General features: G+C 38.6%; 1 protein-coding gene across 7 annotated transcripts in view; it reads left to right on the plus strand.

Annotated features, from left to right (window-relative positions):
• Positions 1-6,429: 6,429 nt before the first annotated feature.
• The window catches only part of LOC133530603 (AT-rich interactive domain-containing protein 1B-like), an 85,762-nt gene continuing 65,776 nt past the window's right edge, over positions 6,430-26,415 (plus strand). For 6 of the 7 annotated variants that reach the window (XM_061868579.1, XM_061868583.1, XM_061868584.1 and 3 more), the window contains exon 1: positions 7,826-8,140. In XM_061868579.1, coding sequence (XP_061724563.1) covers positions 8,100-8,140 — 41 coding nt within the window. In that variant the 5' untranslated portion in view covers positions 7,826-8,099. Of the gene's footprint in view, positions 9,221-26,415 lie in introns of all 7 variants that reach the window. The other variant, XM_061868581.1, reaches the window with a different exon arrangement.

Raw genomic sequence — 26,415 nt, forward strand, 5'->3', positions numbered from 1 at the left:
ATTACCATTTACTTATATATGTAACATAACATACTTAGATTACTAAGTGCACAGTGCACAAACGTAGTTGCGTCGGCTGTTTTATTTGCTTTTATGGAACTGCTTATCTAATAAGACAGCAGGTGGTAAATAATTTAGAAATAACATAGGTAGGTATACGTATACAATGCATACATAACACAAAGATTTGTTTTAGTATTATTTCATAAATTGTATATGAAAGCAATGACTCGTATCCAAAATTACAAACAGTGACAGTTGCAGGCGTGTATTCATGAGATTACTCAGTTATACTAATAACTAAGATAAAAGTTACATTTATTTACGCGCCATCATTCCCCTCGATCACATTTTGCACATTGATTCGGCTAAATTAAATAAATATGGAAATGTCGCCAGCATCCTTGGTACCATGCCTCAAGGGCCTATTTTAGCTGATATAAGCTAGTTATAGTAATCATCTGTATATATCCATTATGTATATTGTTATTGCAAATAAAGATTTTATTAATAAATATTTAATTCTAACGACGAAGGGCCAGCTAGAGTCAAACCAAGTTAACTGGGCAGCAATTTTGATAGCACAGACAGTACTATGATATTATGACGTTTCAAATAACACTAGCAAAGTCTGCGCTATTAAAATCGCTGCCGAACTTGTTCCGACTCTATAACGTATTTCGGTTTATCTATTTTGGCGGTAGTATGCCCTTTTAGTGTCGGTTTATTCTTCCTTATTCAGGATATCACTGATATCAGTAAGTTCGGACTGGGTGAATTTCAATAATAATGAAAACAGAGATATTTGTGTTGGACTGTAGGTATCATTTATAACCCCCTCGCAAAAAGAGGGGTGTTATATGTTTGACGCCAATGTCTGTCTGTGTGGCATCGTAGCTCTCCAACGGTTGGGCCGATTTCGATGCCGTTTTTAGGGTTCCGTACCAAAAAGATTCAAAAATTCATAATTCATTTATTGCAAAATATCATGAGGTACAAAATAGGTTAAGTTCACACGTGAACCCTGTTAGGGCACACCAAGTATTTCTTAAAACTAACTTAGAACTAGGAGGAGGAGGATCATATAATACACATACAGTCTTATTAATAAAAATCGCTTATTTAAAAGTTAATCTACCGATTCTACCGTTACACTTGGACTTGTTACTACGAGAGTAATTAAGTATTAACTTTGTTAATAAATTAAGGTATATAAGCGCATTTTGCAAATGTTCAAATTTTGCATGTTCCAGGCATAACATTACGAGCTTATTCATTAATCATGTATAATTATTCGATAACTTGTTATTATTTACATTTATGTATCTTTCGTTTATATTTTATTTATATATATTTAAGTGCTTCCCTAGGGTTGCTTTACTAATATAGCATTAAGTATAGTTAATTATTATTTAGGTAAAGATTCATCGTTCAGGTACTCGTCTATGCAGTAATACAATACAATACAAATCCTCTTTATTGCACAACCTCTGAAAATAATGTACATGGAAATACATAAAAAACATGAAGATAGAGGTAAACAACAGGCGGCCTTATCGCTACAGAGCGATCTCTTCCAGACAACCTTTAGGTAGTGGAGAACTGAAACTTAAATTAACTAATTAGGAGGTGCAAAAAAACTAAATAGCAAACTAAAATACCCTTAAAATTTAAGTCTACAACAGTAAGACAATATATATACATATACACACTACTTACATAATTATATACCTACATATATAATACAATACTATATAATTCTTGCCAATAGTGATAACCAGTAACGCGGACAGAAACACTAAGGAAGGGACAGATAATAGTCTCTAAGATGAGATTTGAAAACAGCAAGGGATTGAGCGCGTCTTAGTTCGACAGGGAGAGAGTTCCATAACCGAACAGCCCGAAAAGTGAATGAGCAATTATAAAATTTTGTGGAGGAAGGAGGGACAGAAAGAAGCAAATTTTGTGCGGATCTAGTGGAATTTAAATAACTAAAGCGTTCTTTTAGGTAACGGGGAGTGGTGGGATTAAAGAGTATACTATAAAGAAGACAAAGAATATGAACATTACGACGATAACGGATTGGGAGCCACTTGAGTTTCACGCGAAAATGAGAAACGTGGTCAAATTTACGCAATCCAAATATAAACCATATATACCAGTAATAACATTTTTTAAGTAGCAATTATCATTTATAATTTTTTCGGGTAATTTATTTGCTAAAAGCATCCATCGTTTAGTACGGGCCTTTCATAATAAACATTTCTAATTTTGATGGAGGTAGTTGTATTAGAATTTTATCTATTTTACAAGCTTTTATTTAACTTGCCCTGTTAGTACTTATGTATGGGACAAATCTTGCAAGTTAAATTTGACCCACTTCCCGGTTTTCGATGAAGCTGAAAATTTGCATGTATATGTAAGTCAGTGACAATGAAATATTATGGTATTTGTCAAAACTCAGTTTTGATGATGGAATCCATGAGAAATCGAGCTCACTCTTCAAATGTGAAAGGCATACATATAGTGATTTTTGTATTTTCATCAACCAATCAAGCAAAAAAAGTGACATCTGATGTAGTGGAACTGCTGATTCTGATCCGTATGCTGATCAGAATGGAACTGTTCAACGACGCATAAGTTCCCGCTTGGCGATTTGTCATCTTCGTTATGTTTGTTAGGCAAATTAGATTTTCAAGACACACTTATGTCAAGTTCGAGTTCTGACGCTGGATGGGAACTCATCAAATGTTAAAAGCATATATACAATAGTGATCTTAGTATTTTCAGCAAAAATGTTGAAGTGACATTTTTATATTTTCTATCCTATTTATTAAATATAAGATGTGTTCAAATTAAAAATGACTACTATCTATGTTTTTCTAATAATTATATGGTCCTTTTTTTCATGCATGGTGTGAAATAATTTATTTTAAATACAGTCGAATACTCTATTACGGGTATCGTTCCAGTCAACCATAGGGCAAATTCAAAAAATTCATACATTCCAAATCCATTTGCCAAAAAAAAAAACCCTTCTGAAAGTGCCTATGTTCTTTTCTTTAAATACACTTTTAATACTTTTTGAAATGAAAACTTCTTTAGCGGCGCTGTGCCCTTTTTGTGATGGGGAAAAAATGTTAAACTCGCGTCAGGGCGTCAGGTGTCACGTGACCGTCAGATTGCAAATTTGTAAGACGGACACGTGACATGGTGACGTGCAAATTGAATGTCATCGAAGCCTGGTTACTTATGAAAAATCGTATCTCATTCAAGTGTGACATTTCATTTTCGTCATAATCAAAGTGCTGTCATGTTGGGTGTCCATGATTGTAGATACTCAAATGTTTCCTTACCAAAAAGTAAAATAACAGAAAAGAAGCGTGATTGTTTAATAGAGAATTATCTTTTTTTATAAAAATCTCCTACTCAATTTCTCCAAAATATCAAAAATGTACGACGTTAATATTCAAGTTTTCACTTCTGCCGGCACTCCCGGAATGCCACCGGTTGTTTTTTTTTAATGTCATATCGTATGTAAGAACTTGATATGTAGTGTATATTGCATATATGTTACTCGAAAACATTACATCATTGCTAAAATTTTAAAGAGCAAGTAAAGTATGCCACTGCAAAGGCCTCCCCCATCCAGACTTCCAAACTTGGAAATGAGAAATCCTGGGAAATGCGTCCAGGTCGTCCCTCCATCTCCTCTTAGGCCGAAAAACTAAAACTAAACTTGCTATTTTTATGTGATAAAATATCAAAACCTGTTCATACGATAAGGAAACTGAAATATAGGTTCAGGTGTGGCGGGTATCACCGATAGCGCGGGTCATCGATACTTCAGCCGCACCTAATCCCGATATTTCGTGGGTTTAGGTGGTGATTCATTTTAAATATTAAATTATTATTAGTGACAGCACTGACATCATTTCCAAAAACTATGTAGATCCGAAAGACGATGAGTCTGTCTTTTGATCTCGGTGCCTTGAACGGCCGCTGAAGCAGGTCAACGCAGGAAACCTTGAAACATTTGATAAACACAAGATGGAAATCGATTTTCCGAACTTGAGAGTCAACTTTGCAATTGAGCAAAACGAGCGGCACATACGCTCACTTCACGCCGGTGAACTCTGGCTTAACTTTAACCCACATAACAAAGTTGAATGTAAACACAATACGGCAGAAGTTTCCGAAGTTCCAGTTCACGGCCGCGAGGCGCCGCGGCCCCCGGCGGCCCCTGCCCCGGCTCCGGCCTGCGCCGCCCCGCGCACCGCACCCCGCCCGCGCCCGCGGCTCGCTGCCCACCCCGCGACTCGCGCCGCGCAACGCTCGTCACCCCCGGCGCTGAACTTGCTAAGTCGTTACTTCTGCCACCCTTTTCTTCAGCACAGTCTAAAGATTCATTGAACAATATTTTTAATTGATAACGATTAAAGATAAACCAATTAAATTTGTTTTACGATTTCAATATTTCGGTCACGTACTTTTATTTAGCATCGTACTGGCTGCGTGTAATATGTACAGTCGAGTTCATAAATATGTATAATTTTTTCCACCTTATTGCAATGAATTAAGGTAAAGAAATGTATACATATTTATGAACTCTACTGCACATCCATCAATCAAATATTTTGGAGTCTATATATAAATAGGAAATAGCCTAATTTTTATACGGAATATAGAATACAAAACAAAACATGAGCAGAGATTTCTCCACGATCTAGATTAGAAAAGCAAGGAGATATTTCTTAAAAAAGTTGTGTAAATCTTACCGATCTGCTAATTGCTACCTATGTTACAAAAAATAAAAGAAAGATTCATGCAAAACAAATTGTTTAAAATGTACTACATACATATTTTGCTTGAAAATAATGTTTGATTTGATTTTTTAGATTAAATGTATGTAATTCAGTTTTTTACACCATCAGCCAGCAGCTTGATTAGGAAATTTACCGCATTTGAATTTAGATAAAAGTATTTTTTTTATAATACAGGAGAAGCGCTAGTGGCCTAGCGGTAAGAGCGTGTGACTTTCAATCCGGAGGTAACAGGTTCAAACCCCGGCTCGTACCAATGAGTTTTTCGGAACTTATGTACGAAATATCATTTGATATTTACCAGTCGCTTTTCGGTGAAGGAAAACATCGTGAGGCAACCGGACTAATTCCAATAAAGCCTAGTTTACCCTCTGGGTTGGAAGGTCAGAAGGCAGTCGCTTTGGTAAAAAATAGTGTCTACACCAGTTCTGGGGATTGTTGTCAAGCGGATCCCAGGCTCCCATGAGCCGTGGCAAAGTGCCGGGACAACGCGAGGAAAAAGAAAAAGAAGAAGACAGGAGGCAAACGGGCAGACAGATCGCCCGATGGACAGCGTTTACACCCGCAACACGCAAGGGGTTGTAAGTGCCCAAACATAGGTGTTTTTTAATTACACATTTGTATTTTGGATGGTTGAGATTTATATCATAATCGTTAGGTATTACCTGACGCCGTGGTGACCTATTAGTTAAATAAAAAAAATCAATGGAAAGTTAAATTTAAAAATTTCATGAATATTTCCTAAGAATGTGCTGCAAATGAGCACACCTGTCTAACTCGTCCCAGAAAGCACGCACCTCGGGTCTTATCAAATGACACCGTTTGATACGCGTCTTGCTTGCTACCTTATCTAACATGTCGAAATTCTTCCACACATCCTAGTAACAAGGCTAAATTTCGGTTAATACGACTATTTTGAATATACCTATCAAGAACCCGGCAGGTAGTACCTAATATACAGATAAAAGTTCAGGTGCAAAAAGCATGACTCATGGCTGCCGAATATATTGATAGGTTATATTTTTAGATAAGGTTTTTATTTTATGATACGTAACTTCATTACCAGGGATTACTTTTGGAAGTAGGTACTTCATAACTTTGCGACTAGAAAAGTAAGCAAATTATCTGTTGACTGTTAGATATAACGTAATAAACGTTGTATCTCCAGCGTAAACACGGCAGTAGTCATTGCGACGAAGCCGCCGTGAGCAGATAGCGGGCTCTCGGCTCTGGTCCCGGACGCTGCTTGCTACAGCTTCCTTACTCGGGCTTGGCTAGCGCCACCGCCGGCGCCGCTCACGGCCCCCGCTATAGCGTGCGCAGTCCTGATCGTCGCTAGATAGATAACGTATTGCAACGAGGCTTATCATCGATACCTTACTTATTGGTGGACTGAAGTGTTTGCGCGACTGATACGGCCGGCGAGGACCAATCGATTCCCTCGATTCATCGAATCTTATCACGATCATGGTGAACATTCGTACCTCGTGTCAATTCCCTGATATCGTATCGAAAGATATCGTAAAAGTATAAATATGGGCCCATCGATCGATCCGGTCTCTGTCCAAGTACAAGCTGTGTAACGTCTGCCTGTCAGGAATAGCTAAGTGCAGTGTCCTGGTTTGGAATCCTGCCCGTCTCCTGGTAACAGTGCTTGCGTAATAAGTGTCGTTTCATTTTTGTCATTAATATTTTTTGTAGAGGGCAAAATTTATTTATTTCTAAGTTTAAATATACTTCCACCCTCGAGGCCGCAGTTGAAATTTGTAAAACATTTGGTCTTTCCCGGTTATTCTTCACGGCAAGTAGGTACTTATAAAATGATCATTGAAATGGTAGCCAAATAATTAAGCTCCGAATTAGTGTCAATGTAAAATAAAACGATTACGTAACAACATATGGTGGTCCAATGGCACATGTGTTTGCTCATTCCGCACGTCTTGTCGTGCTGGAAATGGTGTATATATTATTAATAATATTTTACAATTTTAATGCTTCAATTATCAAATCGCGATTACATTCACTATGGAGCTACGTAGGAACGCTGACGCGACAGGAAAAAAATAGGTGTTCTTATCAGAGAACGTTAGCCGCACCTTTTCAAGCGGTGATAGCGGGCGCGCGCTTCGAATCGAGCGCTCACTCCGATTGTCACATCAGTCTAACACGCTGCATAGTACTAAGGTCTAATATCATTTCTCATGTTTGCAGTTTCAAGGAGAGCCGCCGGCTTCACGTCTGAGTTGGACAGGGGATCTAGACAGTTTGACGTGGAATGCTGCCAGATCTATCTTTCCAGCTCACGCGTGGAGCCGCGAAGTCTACTGCGTCTCACCGCACCAAGTTCTGAGGACAACGTGGAAGAAGTTAAGCGAGTAAAGGGTTAAGTGGAGGTGTGATCTCTTCACTTTTTTTGGTTAAAGTGAGATTCAACTCCTCCAACTTAACCCTGACTTGCACGATCTACACAGACGAGGCGGACCAAGTTATGAAAACCAATTTTATTGGAGATTTTATTTATTGTCGCAATTCTTGACCGTTATTAACAAGCATTTTATATTTTTTGTTTTATGAGTGATTTCAAAATGTTTGTTAAAAAAAAGTTATTTGATAGGTACGGAATTTATTTTTGTATGATTAAACTTAACGATAACAAACCGCATCATATTATAATAATTGCATATCGTAAAAAAACATTCTTGGTACAATTGTTATTAAAATAATCTTATTTATTTTAAACATGAAATGACATTTAATTGACACTTGTTTTATTTTAACTTTAAGATACAACACTCAAAAAGGAGTCCATTTTAATAGTAGTAGCACATTAATGAAACTTTGGCGCCACTGTGCGCGCTTGAGTATTATTCGAGACCCACCGCCCTATAGACTAGTCTGAAGTGCATCACAAATCACTAGAAAAAAATCACAACACCCAAAACAAAAAATGGGCAAAAAAACGTTGGTAACACCGGTGCGCTAAAAAAGCTTGCAAACTTCACGCACCTAACCTGCGCTGGACATCGACTCGTCCGTATTCTCTAAACTCTGGGAAAATGTATATTGATTTTTCAAAGAAAAGTCAACCGATGTAACAAAACACCGTTCGCGGAGTGTTTATACGTGTTTAGAAGCGTCGCGGTCGATGTGCTGTGTCGTCGAGATGGTGCGACGGTGTATCTCGGCGCGTTCCCAGTGAGATCGGAGAGTGTTGCGTCGCGCGGCCGACGGCCCGACGGCCCGGAGCCCGGCCGTCCGCCGGGGCCTGGGCGCGCCATGGACGCCGGCGCCGCGGACCCGCTGCGAGCGGCCAGGCCGTGAGTATCAGAGCCGTGTGCCCAGTGCTGAGGCGCTTGTGCCGATGTTGCGAACCACACCGCCGCGCGGATTATTTCGGTCGCCGCGAGCCCATCCGAGGTTGCGAAACGTCCCGTGCGCTTTCCGCGGTCCGCGCTCGCCTCTCGACTCTCGTCGCAGCGAGCGGCGGAGTCGCGGGGCTACATTCTCTCGCCCGGAGTGCGTCGTCACGGCCTCCGTGGCGTTGCGCCATTTCGAAACGCTCGCGTCTGTCCTCCGTCCTCCACCGCGCCCGCGTTCCGAGGAGCGAGGACACGGAGCCGCAGGGCTGATAGCAATCGGGCGGCGCGGCAACCGAGCGTGACCGCGCGCGCTCATGCCCGGCGCCCGACATGAATGAGCGGCCCAGCGGTTCGCCACCGCTGGGTAAACATCGTAAATCAGAGCCGTGTTTACAGTTTTTGCTCGCCCCGTCTTTGTCCGGCGCGGGCGGCGCCGCGCGGCGAGCTAGTGCGCGCTAGCCCGCCGAGCGCCCGTGTCGCCCGCGGCACGTCCGAGTGAATTATGGCTAGGTGCATATACGCCGTGCACTACACTACACTACACATACCTACACCGCACGCATAGCTATAGCTGTGTGCAGCGAAGGCTGTACCTACCTACTCAAACAAAGCATTTCGCCCACAAATCCATAGTGCGGGGCTCCCGCGCCGGACCTCGCTAGTTGCACGACCGCGCGCCGCTCCCGACCCCGGTCCCGGTGATGTCACGCGATATTACTGAGTTTTCCAAACATCTGTGACTGTCAATTGTTAATTTTAGTCTGCATTTTGAGGTTAGGTTGTGATTTGTGCCATTAATGCGAGTCTCGCTCGTGTCGGGGCCGTGAACCGGGGCCAGGGCCGCGTGCGGAGCCCTGTCGGCTCGGGGGCGCAGCCTCGCGTGCGCGGGCGTGGAGTGTGCAGTGTTGGTGCATTGTTTAGTGTGCAGTGATGGCAGTGAGAACATAGTGCAGTGACAAGTGCTTTTAGTGCCGGATACCACAACATCAGTGTGGAGACTTTGCCGGCCCATGTATTACAGGCCGTCCTAATGCTCAGGTGAAGTTGTAACTTGTCTACCAGCGGTCTCCGACTGTGTCAGGCCACTCCCTGCTAACACAGCTAAGTTGCAATACTAACCAAACAAAAAAACTCATAAACACTGTTGGAAGGTGATTACATCATATAGTTCTTGCTAAAATCCATTCTTTCTCTCTTAGGCAAATATATATTATTTACCCAACAAAATTCTAATCTCGGGATAAACTTGAATAGAAAAGACAAAAACATAAATATTTTCCCGTACCATACTGTCATCATGTTGCTGTTCAAACAATATCAACCAGGAAAACATTATCTACCCTAGCTTAAGAGTCATGGTGGTTTAATGTTTGTTATAAAAATAAAACATTTATTTACTCCCTCTACAAGGTTATGACATAATCTGAAGCAACTAGGAAACTAACATGACAATTATATGTTAGTAGGGAACAAATAGGAATGACATCAATATATTTATTGTACCTAAATTATGACACATTCAATTTATAATCACTTTATTCATCTTTTACCAGTGAACCAGTGATTTTGGTTAAATATGAGCAATTTAAGCCATTAGCTATGTTGAGTATACACCCAGTTGCTTTCAGTGATTGTGGGAACACTGTCATTTTCATTTGGCAGCATAGGCATGTGAAAGTGATAGCAATACTGTACATTGTTATGTCACAGTCACACATAAATAATGCTTTTATTGACCCAGGTGATTCAAGTTTGTTGTGATTTTTATTTAAACAATGACATTTACAAACATTTAGTCTCTTAAAATTGCATTTTGCATCTATTATTACAATCAATTTTGTCATTCCAGAAATCAGCCATCTTTGGAATTTGTTTTTTATTTTTATTGAGTAACTTTGTTACTAACAATATTAAGTAGTATTTATCCAAATTGAAGTTTACTACTATATTTCTGTCCTTATTTAAAATAATTGATATTAATTTAGGTTATGTAGTAAGGTATCTACTTTCTATGTTTTTAAACCCCAGATGCTAAAATCACATTTTGATTGGCTGATTACCCGATCTGCCCAATCTAACTTTCATTTTATTTCAAAACCAGAAAGAGTGGGAAATAAAACTGTCTAAATAATTCTAAGTCTACTGGTAAATAGTTCTAGTCAATAAGAACCTAAAAAAATACTAGGCATATTTAATTCTTCAACTGTTCTAACATACTCAAGTGGATTCATAAAACTGATAATATAAGCAGGTAGCATGTCATATAACCCATTAAAAGTTTTCAATTGTGTGTAACCGAACACCAATCAAAACAGTCATGAATGTAACATCACTTAAGCCAATTACTTGGACATAAAATGGTTGTTTACAAACATTGATTAAACCACTTTGGACTGTCTGGCGAGTGTCTGTGGACTATTATCTTTTTTTATCAGTGTTACCGGGCTTTTGAGCAGGTTATGTATGGACTTAAGTTGTGCATTGTACACTGCTTAGTCCTTATTGTCATTGGTGTTTTAGGGCCGCTCCGCCCCCTCCGCAAAGGTCGTTAATAATGAACTAGGATTGTCTATGGGTTCTATTTTTTTGGTTAACTTATTTTGTCTGTGATATAAAAACTATACCTATTCATGACTCTCTTTGGTGTTAATAATGTTATAATAAGAACAGAAATTCGATAAGTGTTATGCTCTGTGCCTATGCTTTATTGACAAGTGATTATTTCCAAACTATATATGATTATATAGTTTTTAAACAATATTCAGAGATCATAAACAAGAATCAGTGACCACACCACCTACTGAAAAACATCACATTGAATTTTCTGAATTTTTTCAATTTGAATAACTGTGTTAATCATAAAATTCACGAGAATGGAGCTCGTCTATGCCTTTGATGCCTAACCTGTCAAAAAATGACAATTTGGGGACAAATGTTTGAAATGTTACCATATTTAACAATTATTTTGCTTAAAATTTAGTTTTTTCTTTGCAAGTGTGATGAAAAATATTGTGTGTGACTCTGAGTGTAAGAATATTGCAAACTCGAGTCTTTAATGCACTTCAGCATGCGGCTGTCGTATCTAAAGACCTTGTTCGCAAAATTTCACTTACCCCCCCCTCATTACACAATGGACTACTAATGACTTGTTCAATCTAAATAAATTGAAGACAGTTGCAATATGAGGATACTCACACACAAGATACAACCTGAACCTTTTAAGGTCCTGCCTTCAAAGGTTCAAATTCGAAACATAGATTCTTCAAATATTGTAGAGCTCTGAGAAAAGACTTTAAATCGGAGTTGATTTAAAGTCTTTTCTTCTTTCTATTGAGGAGAAAATGAGGTTGAAAGTTTTTAACAACTTCTACATGGACAAAGTCGCGAACGAAAGCTAGTATAGAATAAAAGTAAGCAAACATTAAGCTCCCATTGCCACATCATAAGCATAACAATAAAAATAAACAATGAGGCCATACACAAACAATCACACTTATCTCTCAGAGATAAGGCTGTATTGATAATATTTATTTATATGTACCATGTTGCTCAGCATTTGCTTTGTCAAAGAGTTGCCAAGCAAGCTGGCAAGAGCTTGAAGTGAGCCCAAACTTTTAAATATGGACTGCATTAGTATGTTAGTATGTATTTGACGACCGGTTTGGCCTAGTGGGTAGTGACCCTGCCTACGAAGCTGATGGTCCCGGGTTCAAATCCTGGTAAGGGCATTTATTCTTGTGATGAGCATGGATATTTGTTCCTGAGTCATGGGTGTTTTCTATGTATTTAAGTATTTATAAATATTTATATATTATATATATCGTTGTCTAAGTACCCTCAACACAAGCCTTGTTGAGCTTACTGTGGGACTTAGTCAATTTGTGTAATAATGTCCTATAATATTTATTTCTTATTTCTTTATTTCTTTCATTAGTATGGGAACTGCATTCAAACTGCAGTAGGCATGTGTCCATACAAATACAATTGACTTTATCCTTAACCAAATGCAATCTGGGGGGGCTTCATTTGACCATGGAACTATGCAAATCAGTTGCTATTTGTCAATATGACATGGTTTTCTGTTGGACTTGTAGCTAGGGTACATCTTTTTATTACTAGCTTTTATTTAACTTGAAATGTTCATGAAACTATTTTTTTCAAATCTTGCAAACAATTTTTCAACCACTTCCTGATATCCGACTAAGTTGAAAATTTACATACATATGTAGATCGGGTGACAATGCAATATTATGGTACCATCGAGCTGATCTGATGATGGAGACAGGAGGTGGCCATAGCAAATCTCTGATGAAACAATACAACCTAATTGTGTTTGGGGTTTTTAGAATTGTCTCAATGGGTATTAGTTGCCCATGGTAAGAAAAATACACTCAGTGACAAAAGCTTGTACAATTTTTTTTATACTACGTCAGTGGCAAACAAGCATACGGCCCGCCTGATGGTAAGCAGTCACCGTAGCCTATGTACGCCTGCAACTCCAGAGGAGTTACATGCGCGTTACCGACCCTATATTTTTGCCAAAAGTTTATTGAGTGTACAGTCACCATCAATAGTAGCAGATCCAAATATTTTTTATTATTTATATCTCACTTTAGCAAATAGTTGTCTCCAGGTCTTGCAGCCTTGCAAGCATGAGTGTGAGTACTAGGTTTAACTTATTGTGCTAAATGCAAACCTAGGTACCTAAACACAAAACACCACACATTGATATTCATTTATTCAGCTTGCAACATGCATGACATGGTGAGTTTGAATATCAATAATACAAATTATTTAGGTACAATAAGTTTGTTTCCACAATATTATGATAACAAATACATTCAATTAAAGGAGTTGGTTTTACATGAGATTTTACAAATGTTTAACATGATGTAACGAAAGCTGTTGCATTATGCATGTACAAGTTCCTAGCTGTATCAATGGATTTTACTGGAAATGAGTATCTTGTGAAGTGAGTACCACCTACAGTCAGCATCAAATACATATTTTCATCACACTTCCTCGAAAAAGATCTTATTTCATCCAGGTGTACTAAAGGCAAGCATGTATTGTTCCCGCGGGAGTTATGATTGTGAAAAAACATCTATGTCTTCCGAGGGAGTTCTAGCTTTTTTTTATTATTAGTAACACAATCATTTGAACCAAGTAGGTATAAATGAGTTTTGCTTTTAAAATATTGGCGTTTATAGTTTATGTTAAAAAATATATTTGATTAATTTAATAGCCCTTTAAAATATTTTTACAGAATTTTTAATTGTTGCTGAATGTCGGATAGGTCTGTGCCTTCGATGCCTAACCTGTCAAAAATTGGCAATATGGCGGACGAATGTTAGAAGAGTCACCGTATTTAAGAATTATTTCGCTTAAAATTTAGTTTTTTCTTCTCAAGTGTGATGAAAAACATTGTGTAACTCCGGGGGTAAGAATATTGCAAGCTCGAGTCCTTAATTCACTCCAGCCTGCGGCTGTTGTGCATCTAAAGACTTCGTTCGCGACGTTTCACTTACCCCCTCGTTCCACAATGTACTATTCAACTTTAACGTTTTACTCTTTTCTATTAAAATGGAAAATGAAACACATTTTTGATTTTAATGCGAGTTACAAACCACTTCACCAGACAACGTTCCATATATATATGTACACACCTCTAAAACACTGACAATAATGTTGTGTAAAGATACTAAATATATTTTTGGATTTTATAAGCTACTATCTTCTGTATTCAGTTCAGTACTCCATCTGTACACTTAATAAATAATAATATATAATAAATATTATAGGACATTATTACACAAATTGACTAAGTCCCACATTAAGCTCAATAAAGCTTGTGTTGAGGGTACTTAGACAACGATATATATAATATATAAATAATTATAAATACTTAAATACATAGAAAACACCCATAACTCAGGAACAAATATCCATGCTCATCACACGAATAAATGCCCTTACCAGGATTTGAACCCGGGACCATCGGCTTCATAGGCAGGGTCACTACCCCCGAAGTCAGACCGGTCGTCAAAACACACTTAAAACTAGATCCACTAGTTTTATCAGCACTATCAGTTAGTACGGTCACGTCTGAAAATATCCATACGGGCAGTGCCAAAAATATCTATACACTACCCTAATATATGGGCCATAAAGTCGTGTATACATATTTTTGGCACTTCGACCGTGTCAATCTTTTCAGACGTGACTGTACACATATAAACCATTTTATTTGCCAAATATAGATTGTGTCAATTTCACGAAGACAAGTGGCGTGCCTCGTATTGTCATGTTCAAGTCATGTCAGGGCTCCTCTACATCCAACCATCCATCCATTCATCGCTATCTCATTCCATCTACGGTGGAATGAGATAGCGATATCACTTGCTCCCTCTAACGCATAAATGCGTCCCTTGGACTGGCCTACGCTGGGCCATCGTGTAGAGGGTCCATTAAAGGTTAGATTTGGCTAATCTGCGCGACAGGATGATGACACGACCTATAAGTGATTTTTATTGGTAACATAAAAAAATCCAGTTGAAAAATCGGAAACCGCTGTACGCCGTCAACCGTCAACGGCTGGTTTTTTGGCCCGTCCGGATTAGGGAGGTACTGCTGTAGTTATTTGACAGTTTACAGGTGTCGCATGCCAGCTCACATTATTCCCACGGCGTGCGTTGTCGCTTGTATCCCCCCCCCCTCATGCACTTCGCATATAGCTAATATGTACCCCACGTTCCCTGACGCCGTGACCCCGACCCCAAGTAGGTATCGCTCACAATGTTACATGTATACCTATTCCATGCCGTATTTACATATGACATTTGTTTAACAAAATACTCAAAATACATAATGCGGATTATCATGTAAATTGAAAACGCATTTGTCGGTATTTTTGTAGGTATCTTACAAAATTGTAAAGTATCTATGGCCTGGGCACCTGAGCTTAGAGTACTCACTCCATACATCCCTACTTAATAATAAGTCGTATGGGTGGTATGGTAAAACGTGTTATTAATAATTATAATTAGTTCAAAACTCGCTTAAAATCTATGTTTTCGCAAAGCGCGCTTTAATCTGTTTTTTTTTTTTATACTACGTCGGTGGCAAACAAGCATACGGCTCGCCTGCAACTTCAGAGGAGTTACACGCGCGGTGCCAACCCTAACGCTCCGCACCCTCATTGAGCTCTGGCTACCTTACTCACCGGCACGGCAGGACCACAACATTATGAGTAGGGTCTAGTGTTATTTGGCTGCGGTTTTCTGTAAGGTACTTCTCCAGTTAGGCTCTGCTCTAGATCTGGAATGACATCCGCTGTGCTGTGCCCTACCAGTACCACACAAAGCGACATGACATTCACAATGCCCATACCTCTCTTTTGGACGTAGTTTAAGGACATGTCCGGGTCCGGGGCTTTTTACTATGTGTGGATTGAGTACTCTACCAGACTCTACACTTCTTACTTATTCCTTATATTATAGCCTGGGACAGGGGTCGGCAAGCCGAGGCTCGCGAGTCGCATGCGGTTCTTTGGAGGTACAATTACGGCTCCTCAAGCCACCCAAAATATTTACACTTTTGAGACCAGACCAAGGACAACGTTTGCGACTCTTTGAGGTTCCGAAAACTGCAGTAAAATCTCTGTAATCCGGCACTTTAATAGTCCGTTACTCCCAGTAATCCGGCACTAAATTAGTGGTGCAAGCGTACATTCTATCACCAAATTTACTATTTGCGTATGCGTATTGCTATATATTATAACAAATGAATATATTTTGATTATGATTTTTGATATCTTTATAAATGCCTAAAATCCAGATAACAGTGCAATTTTCTTTGAATTTAGAAATATAAGTACCTATAGTGTATTGCTTCGACAGACTAAAATAAATAAATAGTCTAAAAAACACTAGAAAAACACGCTTTCCGGCTTCATCATCAGACCTTGAAACCTAATCGTGGTCAAAGTTCATTACAAGACTTTTCTAACAAATCCAAACACAGCAGATACGATGTTCCATCATGAAGTTCCAGTTCATATCTTCCGGCTCCATCATCAGATCAGTTCGACAGTACCATATTATTGTATTGTCATCAGAACTACATACAGCTGCCAATTTTCATGACGCTACGATCCTTGGAAGATGGTTAAATTAGTTACCTTAGATTCCATTACATAGTTACATACAGGTCGACCTAATAAAAGCATGTTAAAAACGTGTTATATTCCAGTAGCCATAATTTTCCAGTAATCCGGCTCCCTTGTGTCAGCATTAGTGCCGGATTAGTGAGATTGTACTGTAGTGATTGGCTCTTCTTAAAAGTTTGCTGACCCCTGGCCTGGGATATAAAACAGAGTCTAGCTAACCCTGCCCGACATTGACAGAACAAAGTGTGGACGAGTCATTAATAAACCACTCATTTTAACTTGGTCCGACTCGTAGGACTAAATCAGTAACAAAATTGTCCTACTATTGAGATATTGATAAAATCTAAAGTATAAAATCAAGCCTAGTGAAACTTAAAGAGTCTTTAACAAATAACCTGAAGGCGTAGCCAAGATGCCAATCATTTGCGCTGTAACGAACGAAACGGTAATCCCTCTTTCAAATATCAAATATCAAACATTTATTCAGCAAATAGGCCACAGGGGCACTTTTACATGTCCATTTTTACAAACAATAAATTTAAAAAAAAAATTTAAAAAATTACTCTTCCATATTAGCGTGATAATAGCGTTTTGGTTCGCTAATACGGTGCAAACGATTGGTATCTTAGCTAGGCACCCTGATAGCACATATGTGATGTTCCATGGGTAAAGGTACCTTATGGTGATTTTGGCCTACGTGCCCTAGGTTATTATTAAAGGGGCTCGCTGATTAACAATCCGCCGGACGGTATCGGCCTGTCAGTTGTTCGGTACTGTCAACTTCTTGTTCTAACTGACAGGCGGATACCGTCCGGCGGATTGTTAATCAGTGGGCCCCTTCACTAAGGTGCACCAACGAATGCAGTGCTATTATACGCCGTAAGGTACCTTTACTCGTGGAACGTCACATATAAATAAACTTACCTTTCATAATACCGTTTGATCGCGCATTCACTCGAATAGCAAATCTAATCGCGGACAGCGACGCGAAACATCTGCCCTTGACATTTCCCACGTGACATATGACGTATTACTATTTAGTATTATACATGACTGACGTATACTATGGTATAGCAATTGATCGATAGGTTGATATTTCGGACCCATTGTGTAGATTTCAAAAGAAATTACTTTTTTATTACGTCAGTGGCAAAGTGGACAAACAAGCATATGGCCCGCTTGATGGTAAGCGGTAACCGAAAGCCTGTGGACTGCAATTTCAGAGATGTCACATGGACGTTGCCGACCCTTTGATACCTTCTGCATTTTTTGAAAAAATCCGTACTAGATCCCTATAATATAAGGATAAGGAAATCTCGGTTTAATTATTTTCGGTTCATATATAGTTATATATGTTACTTCCGGATACCGTCTGTCGCGAACGCAACTTTTTATGTGTATTTATAATCTTAATATATTCTTAATGCAGTAGCTAAACGCAGCCGTCGGGCTCGGCTAGTATTCGGAGGCTTTTTCAAAATAGGAGCCCTCCACATATTTTGTATCGCGGCTAGGGCTGCCATCTCGAATTTCGCCAAACCCGGACAAAGATTAAAAAAAACCCGGACATTTGGCGTAAATTGAATTTTTTCCCCGGACTAGTCTGAAAATAATATGTAGTTTTAATGTGCTGCCTTACATGAAAAGTGTCCGGGACACTTCTTGACACCCCCCCCCCCCCCCCCGGACGGCCTCCTTCTTCTTTATTTGCCATGCCCTAACGGACGTCGGCGACCACCTTTACCATCTCTCTTCTGCTCTTGGCCATTCTTGCCAGTATGGCTGCGTTATTCACGTTCGTCCATTTCTTAATGTTGTCAAGCCAGATGAACCTCCTTCTTCCCCTTCCCCTCTTGCCATCAAATTTTCCTTCCAATATTAGTTGTAGTATATTATATTTGTCATTTCTGTATATATGTCCAAAATAAGATATTTTCCTTTTTTTCACCGTAACCAAAACCTCCAACTATTTCTCCATTCTTTTTAGGACGGCCTCCAAACTAGGACAAATCCGGGAAAACCCGGACGGATGGTAGCCCTAATCGCGGCCAATATAGGCACCTAAATTTAAATAAAACCATTTTTATAATGATCAATTTTGCAAATCACTATTTCATTTCATCATCCTCCATACTATCAACCACCACTTTCTGTACTTAACCGTTTTGGCAAGAACCCTTGTAAAATGTAGAAGAATATACCTATCAGTTCACTACACATCGAAGCTTTTTATTTGAGTCGTGATCGTGATCCTGACCTGCTCGGCGGCTACACGCTACACCGTCACAATCACAACTGTCTACCCCATTGTAACTTTTACTTTTGAAAAGTGAAAGATTAAACGTGACGTTTTATTATCTATGGTTTTGTAACCAGAAGCTGCAACATTGTCCTGTCATATTGCGTAATCTTGTGCGATAATCGTGAAATGATTATATTATATCATTTAATTTAGATACCTAACTAATAGTTCCATTACTTAGCTTAGATACTGACAGGTAACGGTCATGGTCTCATCGGAAGATCAGCGCTGGAAGTTGCCAGCAACATGCTGAGATGAGGCCATTTCGTGACACTTTACTCTCACTATGTTCTCTTTTATGTCTGTCTATTACTGTTTGTGTGTTTATGATAAAACAAATTCTATTTCTATTTCTAACGCACAGCCTAAACCATGGAAGGCAACACTTTGAAATTTGAAACATCATCATATTATTCAAACGTAAGATGCAAATGGTCCCATTATCATCGGGTCAGGATCTGATCAAAATATTGGCGAAACCGAGTGACCGGTAGTGTAGGTTTGAACTGGTGAAAGTTTTTGACATTCGTAAGTGCATAATAATCTTCTTCAACCTAGCGTTTTCCCGGCCTAGCGCCAGGATCCGCTTCACTGAATTTTTAGTAGATATTAGCTATTATCAAAATTAGCCCGCCTTTGAAGTTAGATACCCCATACACCTTATATTCTTTATTTATCTCTGACGCATGATAGCAACTACAAGAAAGCACGTACAACAGCAAAGTGACGGCTGGGTAGGGGGAAAATCTAGCATCGATCGATGTAGCCGTCCAGTAGGGTGTCCATGTCCATCCACTCGTCAGGATTGTAGGACTTTTCCTCATCCGTCCAAGCGAAGAAAAGCTGCTGCTCTAGGATAACCAGGAAATAAATAGTCGTTATTATTTACTAATAATTACGGCCCAAAGAATCTGGAACTTCCTGGATTCAACGGGCATTAGTAATGAACTTTAAAGGGCCGTCACAATTGATCATTGATTGGTCGAAGTGGCACTCAAAGACCCGCAACACCTCCAGTAATAATAATAATAATACAGAAAGCGGTGATCTTGGACACGGCGCAGATAGTCCGGCGGTTCCTCTCTGCAGCCCTGACCACCGGCAGCTTGGGCCCCGCTGCTGGCGGCACCCTAGGTTAGGTTTTGTGTAATGTGTTTATATCTTTTGTATTGTTTTGTGTCTTTATATTTTACTTTTATATATATATATATATATATATATATATATATATTATGGTAGAGGAGGCAAACGAGCAGACGGATCACCTGATGGTAAGCGATTACCGCCGCCCATGGACACCTACAACACCAGAGACTTTACAGAACTTTTATATACATATTGTAAAAAGCCTAACGTAAGAAAAATAAATAAATAAAGGAAATAATAATAGTAAGAATAGAGTCGAATTAGATAAGAATTGATACTAGTATTGTAAGATCTGTGCTCGAAGCGTGTAACTAAATTGTTTTTTTACGTGAAAGCGAGTTTCCTTGCGATGATGGTTCTTATCTATGGTTGATAAAAATCGATCCAGTAGTTTAAAATGATGTAAGGTATTTTTGGTATATAGCGTGGGGGGTTTTTAAAAATTGTAATTTAATAGGTGTTCAAATTATTAGGAGTAATGTGGTAACCCTACGTCCGGGCTCGGACCTCGCCGCTAGAACCAAACTAACCCCTACCTTACCTAGGGCTCGACGCCAGTTGGCGTGCAAGTACTAAAATCAACACGTTTAAGGGGCGTAAAGACTGGTAATTGGAAGGGAACAAAATATTGCGATGGAAGGTATTATGGCCATTGCGCGAGTTCTTAACCTTTGATGTCAATTACTTTAAAAACATACTCGTACCTTTGTTTGAAATTTTGCTCATCAGATTCAGTCACCTGCAATAATATGTTAATCTTCGAATGCCGCAAAAATATGTGCCACAGCAAAAGTTACAGCCGCCAGGTTCAAGTTTTTCATGGACTTATTTGAATTCACTAATGAGGTCAGATTAGACACACAAATTAGCATTTAAGGTCCATCGCTCCCACGCCTCGCAAGCTGCAAGCATACCTACAACCCGCTGCAGTGTCGCAAGCGAGCGACCTACTTGCGGAGATAACGGCGCAGATACACTGATAACCTGCGCGTGCGGCAACCGGGCTAAAGGATTAACCGCACAAAGGATTTGCCGAGCTGAATGTTCCATTTTAAATATAAAATATTGATAGTTTTACAGCTCTTTCTGTAGGGTGGGTCTGCTGAGAAAGTAGTTTATTCGTAACAGACGAGGACCTACTATCGCTGCATATACGAGCGCAAGAAGAGCAGAATAGGCAGATAATGAAATTGAGATTATCAATATTCTTGCACAAAGCCAAATATACTATAAGGGTACACATGGAGCATAAGAACCCTTTTGGCATGGATAGTTACATATTGTCATGTAGTTTTTGTCTCAATAAGATGTATTTCCAAAACGGTTTACGAATTGTCGATATCACATAGTGTTACATTAAACTATTCAATATCTCAAAAACGCACGTTTTCCCAGAGACACCTAGCTAGATCGGTTTTTCGCCCCCAAAAATCCCCACATAGCAAATTTTATCGAAATCGTAAGAGCTGTTTTTGAAATCCTCGAGAATTGCTCATTTAAAGGTATAAGATATTGTTAAAATAGAATTCTTTAATGTCCTTGTAAAGCGAAAGAGGTTCTGTCAGTGCAAGTGTAAGTCCTGCAACTAGGTCAAACTCCTTAGACATCACGGGAGTAACATTGTTAGAAGTTACCAACTTTGGCCGGCTACCTTCGACCGATCGTGTGCCCTATCGCCACGAGATAAAGTTGAATATGCTGTGTGTGAGGTGTGGCATGTAAACATTTGCAGAGTTTTTATGACGGCAACATTTAGTGTGCTGCAACACACTGACAGCAACAAACATAAAAAAAATGTGCATATGTAAGGAAAGACTGAATGTTAGGTATGGTATAAATCAGTGTTAGCCGAACGTTAATTAGAATTGAAAATAAACCATTACAAATTGAACCGTAAACCGTAACGGACGGTTACAGTTTACGGTTCAATTTGTAATGGTTAAGTTTGAATATTTTCCGCCAACACCGGTATAAATGATGCACGCAGGCAGAGCCTTTTATACAGTGTGTCCCTAGCCATTGGACAAAGCCGAAATGTACATATGCATTAGGATATTTAGAACCAGTGTACAAAGTATCATAACAACCGGTGTAGCGGTTTCGAAGAAATTAACAAATTACTATTTTTTACTTTGGAGCAGCCTGTATGTGTTAGTAGCTCCTAAGGTAATATCCTAAAAGAATAGTATGGAACCTTCTTCGACCTTTTTGATTATCTTTTTTATTTGTGACACTAATAAGCTTCTGACTTCTGAAAAATGTCATCATTATCAAATATTTCGAACAAATTGTCAAAAACATTGCTAAAGATTAACACAGTGTGTTTCTTTTTGTTGTCGATTATTGCAAATAACTTTTTTATTTTTTTATCTTTTGTTTTAATTTAAAAAATATTAACGTCAGAGCATTCCTGAGAAGTAACCCTACGTGGGATTTCAGGGTTTGTCCAATGGCTAAGGTCACCCTGTATGTGTGTGGCAGCGGCGTTTTATGTGTGTGGTGGTTAGAGATCGTGGGCTCAAACCTACTATTGACAAATAAATAATCGAATCAATCCATCAATCAAAACCTCGGTTGGTATAGAGTAGAAAATAAATTAAAAATGCGTGAGTGTCGTGGAAATCTGAAAACTCCTAAAACTTCGGTCAGGATCCTTATGATACACGGACAAGATGTTAAAAACTAACCCCCTTATCCATAAACGTCTACTAAAGTTAACAAGCCGCTAATAATCGTTTTTCCCTTTCCGACATATTGGTATGATGGAAAGGGACAAACGATTATTAGCGGCTTGTTAACTTTAGTAGACGTTTATGAATAAGGGGGAACTCTTTACGCTTATTTAAATAAAGTAAATCGGAACAGGAAACCACTAAGCACTGAACTAAATTAGTATAATGCACATCGACAACGGTAGTTTTTACTCCTTCCCAGTTTCCTCGTCGATATTGGTTTAGCTGTTATTTTCCTAATATACTTTTATTTGGTTAGATTAATAAACATAATATATTCAACATAATTACTTCCGTATTCGAGTTGTTTAGGTGTCAATCTTTGTCCTGCTAGTTTTCTGGTGACTGTTCAATTTTATTTATTTGGAATCTTAAGGAAGCTAAATATTTTATAACAAAGTTATAAATCTTGAGTGTAGTGAGAGAGTTAAAACAAAAGACACCTGGTACAGGTACCTTTTGTTATTCATTCATTTATTTATATGCATAACTACAGACAATAGGAGTCTGTAAAAGTCTGTAATGTAAATGATAATAACCTAAAATGTGTAATTTATGCCACATGTGATATTTTTTTCGCCGCTTTCTTGGACTTATTACTTTTCATTTCTCATGCTAAGAGCAAGCAAGTAGGTTGTTGTTGTTCTATAATCTATAAAGTATGCCGAAAGTGATACGTTTCTGCTCTAGAGCATTTTACTTTCTAAGTACTTTATTACATTATTTTTACGATAAGTAATATATACATGCCATAAATAACGAGACGTTTACCTAAATTCTTATTTAAAAGGTTCCTCAATAAATAGTGAAAAAGTGAATACTTAGAGTATTTTAAATACACATGTATTTTACTTTTTTCATATTCGAAATGAAAAGTTGAGTGTCTAAGTCGGGTGAAAGGCACTACTTCAGTGTCGGACTATTGACTACTTCGACAGAAATGAGTGCCTTTCATCCCTTGGTTAACAATCTACTTTAAACACTTTTACCAATTGAAGTATTTTTCAGTGACACTCCAACAACACAACACACGTATATGCGTACCTACTTGACAGATGAGATACGTATGCATTTCACTTTCCACCTTGTCACAATAATCATAAAGTCTAAATTACAAGCATCATACATACGGCAAGGTTAAATTGACTTTATTTGGTTTGTCTTAAGGTATACATTCAAGTTGTTCAATTAATCTGTCAAGCACTAACAGTCCGATTCAACCTTAAGATACGCCAAATAGGTTTAGATACGATATCAGTATCAAAAGTGACGTTTCTTCAAAGAAAAAAGTCACCTTTTGACCCTGACATATTCGATCGATATCGTATCTAGACCTAATATTAAACGTATCTTAATTTTCGAACCGGGCCGTAAGTTTGAAAAACATGTATCTCGTAATTACATCTCGATGACACGTGACCCCGCTTTACGGTGATAGGTGTTTGCATACATTATTTATTTGCTCATTCCTATTGTTTTTGGAAATTAGACGTGTGTGTATTTACGTGCTGATATTATTGAAGATCGACTCATATCAGGGTCGTAGACAGTCTTGGCCGAACGTTAATTAGAATTGAAAATTAACCATTACAAATTGAACCGTACCGGACTACCGGTACGGATCCAGTTTACGGTGTTTTATTGTCATGTTAAACTCGTTCCCGGTTTTCCCGTGGCCTATAGAGTTGAGGGAATTAAAAAAAAGCGAATTTTTATAGGCGCTTAGCACACTGGTTCTGATTCGCATATCGCTCGCTCCGATGTTTGATTGAGCATCCCGCTCGCACGTCGGAGTGATAATTCGATAATTAACGCAACCTAAGCAGCGACTGTAGTACGGTCGCATTTTTATCATTTGTCAGTATGCCCGTCACTTTCGCGCTTACATACTTGTTAGAAAGTGACAGGCATGGTGACTAATGATAAAGAGCCGACCATGTTATCCCTATAGTTGCCTGTTGATAAAATTCCTCAATGATAAAAGCTTGTATAGAAAATGAAATTAAAAATGTTCTGATATTATTCTAAAGTGTATATACATACAAACATACACACATAGTTGCTTTCTATACTATACTTGCCTCAGCCCGCGACATCATCTGAGTACAAAAACTCGTTCACATTGTAAATTCATGTTCAAATTAATCACCTTACAGTACTAGAAGCTAATTCCTAAACTCACGAAAAACCAATCAAACCCAAAACATAAGTAATCAAATTAGCATAGTGTAATATACAAATTAGTCAAATTATTAGTTATCACGTCATTCAATGCTCATTACATGCAAATGTTGTGTGTCTAACACGTAATAACTTTAGAAAATGTCCAATGTACAATTTTAGAAGAGTTTGATGCCTATACTCGGTGCACAATTTGTTTTAATACCACACCAGGTGAGCGGTCACCGGTATGCCTATGGACGCCTGCAATTCCATAAAGTTATACAGTTAGTTACATACGCGTTGGCAACCCATAACAGTGGTCATTATGAGGGGGGTAACGCAAAAAGTTTTTTTAAAAGTGTAATTAAGTTTTAATCATTATAAACAAAAAAACACTCGGAAACTAGACTTGTAACCCGTGTTCTTAAGTCCGGCGGTGCTAAGAACACGGTTTACACGGAACCGCCGTGTGTCATTCATCATACATGCATTTGATTCCAACTATGTTCTTTACAGTGTCATATTTGTAATACATTATTATTACTAGAATCTATCAAATCGGATCGGAATCGGTCAAAAAAAAATTTTAAGATACAAAATGATATCTTTTTATGGTTCCGTAGCCAAATGGCAATAAACGGAACCCTTCTGAATTCGTCATGTCTCTCTGTCTGTCCGTCCGTATGTCACAGCCACTTTTTTCCGAAACTATAAGAACTGTACTGTTGAAACACGGTAAGTAGATGTATTCTGTCAATTCTGTGAACCGCATTAAGATTTTTACACAAAAATAGAAAAAATAAACAATAAATTTTTGGGGTTCCCCATACTTAGAACTGAAACTCAAAAAATTTTTTTCATGAAACCCATACGTGTGGAGAGGTCTTCAAAAATGATACTGAGGTTTCTAAAATTGGTTTGAGCGAGATCTAGTAAGTAGTTTTTTTTAATACGTCATCAATGGTACGGAACCCTTCATGGGCGAGTCCGACTCGCACTTGGCCGCTTTTTTTTAACTAGAATCTCGAAGGCCCGCGTCTGCCCTTGAAATGCGACAACGGCCCAGACCCTTGTCATGTTAATTTCTTGAAGGCTCCCTTAACCACGTGACAGCCGTTTGGACCTCCGTTGAAAACTATAATTATATGTCTAAGGACAGACACAGCTGAAAGGTCTTGAAGCTTGTCAGTTTTTTAAGCGTTTTCTATGTGTACCTAATGTTATCTACGATTAGGGTTGCCGACTTTTGTTTTTTAGAAAACTATGTAGTATTTTCGTTTATATTTATGTGAATATGACAAAAATGTTTTAAAACGCATTGTTCCAACAATTTGTGATAAAACTGATAAATCTTTTCGCTTAGGGCCGGTACAGACGGCCTGGCCCTTAGCGTTCGCAGTTTATTTTGAATACCTCACCGACGTTCGGTAGTGTCTGGCCGAAGTTTTGGTTTTGGTATAAAAATCATTTCTCGGCCGAAACTAGAGCAAAACCGAGCCTTCGATTTCGGCAAAAAATCCGGTTCCAAACACCCGCAATGAAGCGCGAAAAATTCCCTAGTCTTTCTTTTGCCCCAATGTTTCTCTTACCCCATCTAACCTTCTTGTGTGAGATATGTTTGCTCGCTTCGTTTCGCAAGATATTATCGCAGGTGACTGAAGGATGACTGTTCAACTGACTGCATGCAAATTTCGACCTAGAAAAGCTTATTAATTGAGTTATT

The sequence above is a fragment of the Cydia pomonella genome, chromosome 23 (genome assembly GCF_033807575.1).
Source record: "Cydia pomonella isolate Wapato2018A chromosome 23, ilCydPomo1, whole genome shotgun sequence".
NCBI classification, from domain to species: Eukaryota; Metazoa; Arthropoda; class Insecta; order Lepidoptera; family Tortricidae; genus Cydia; species Cydia pomonella.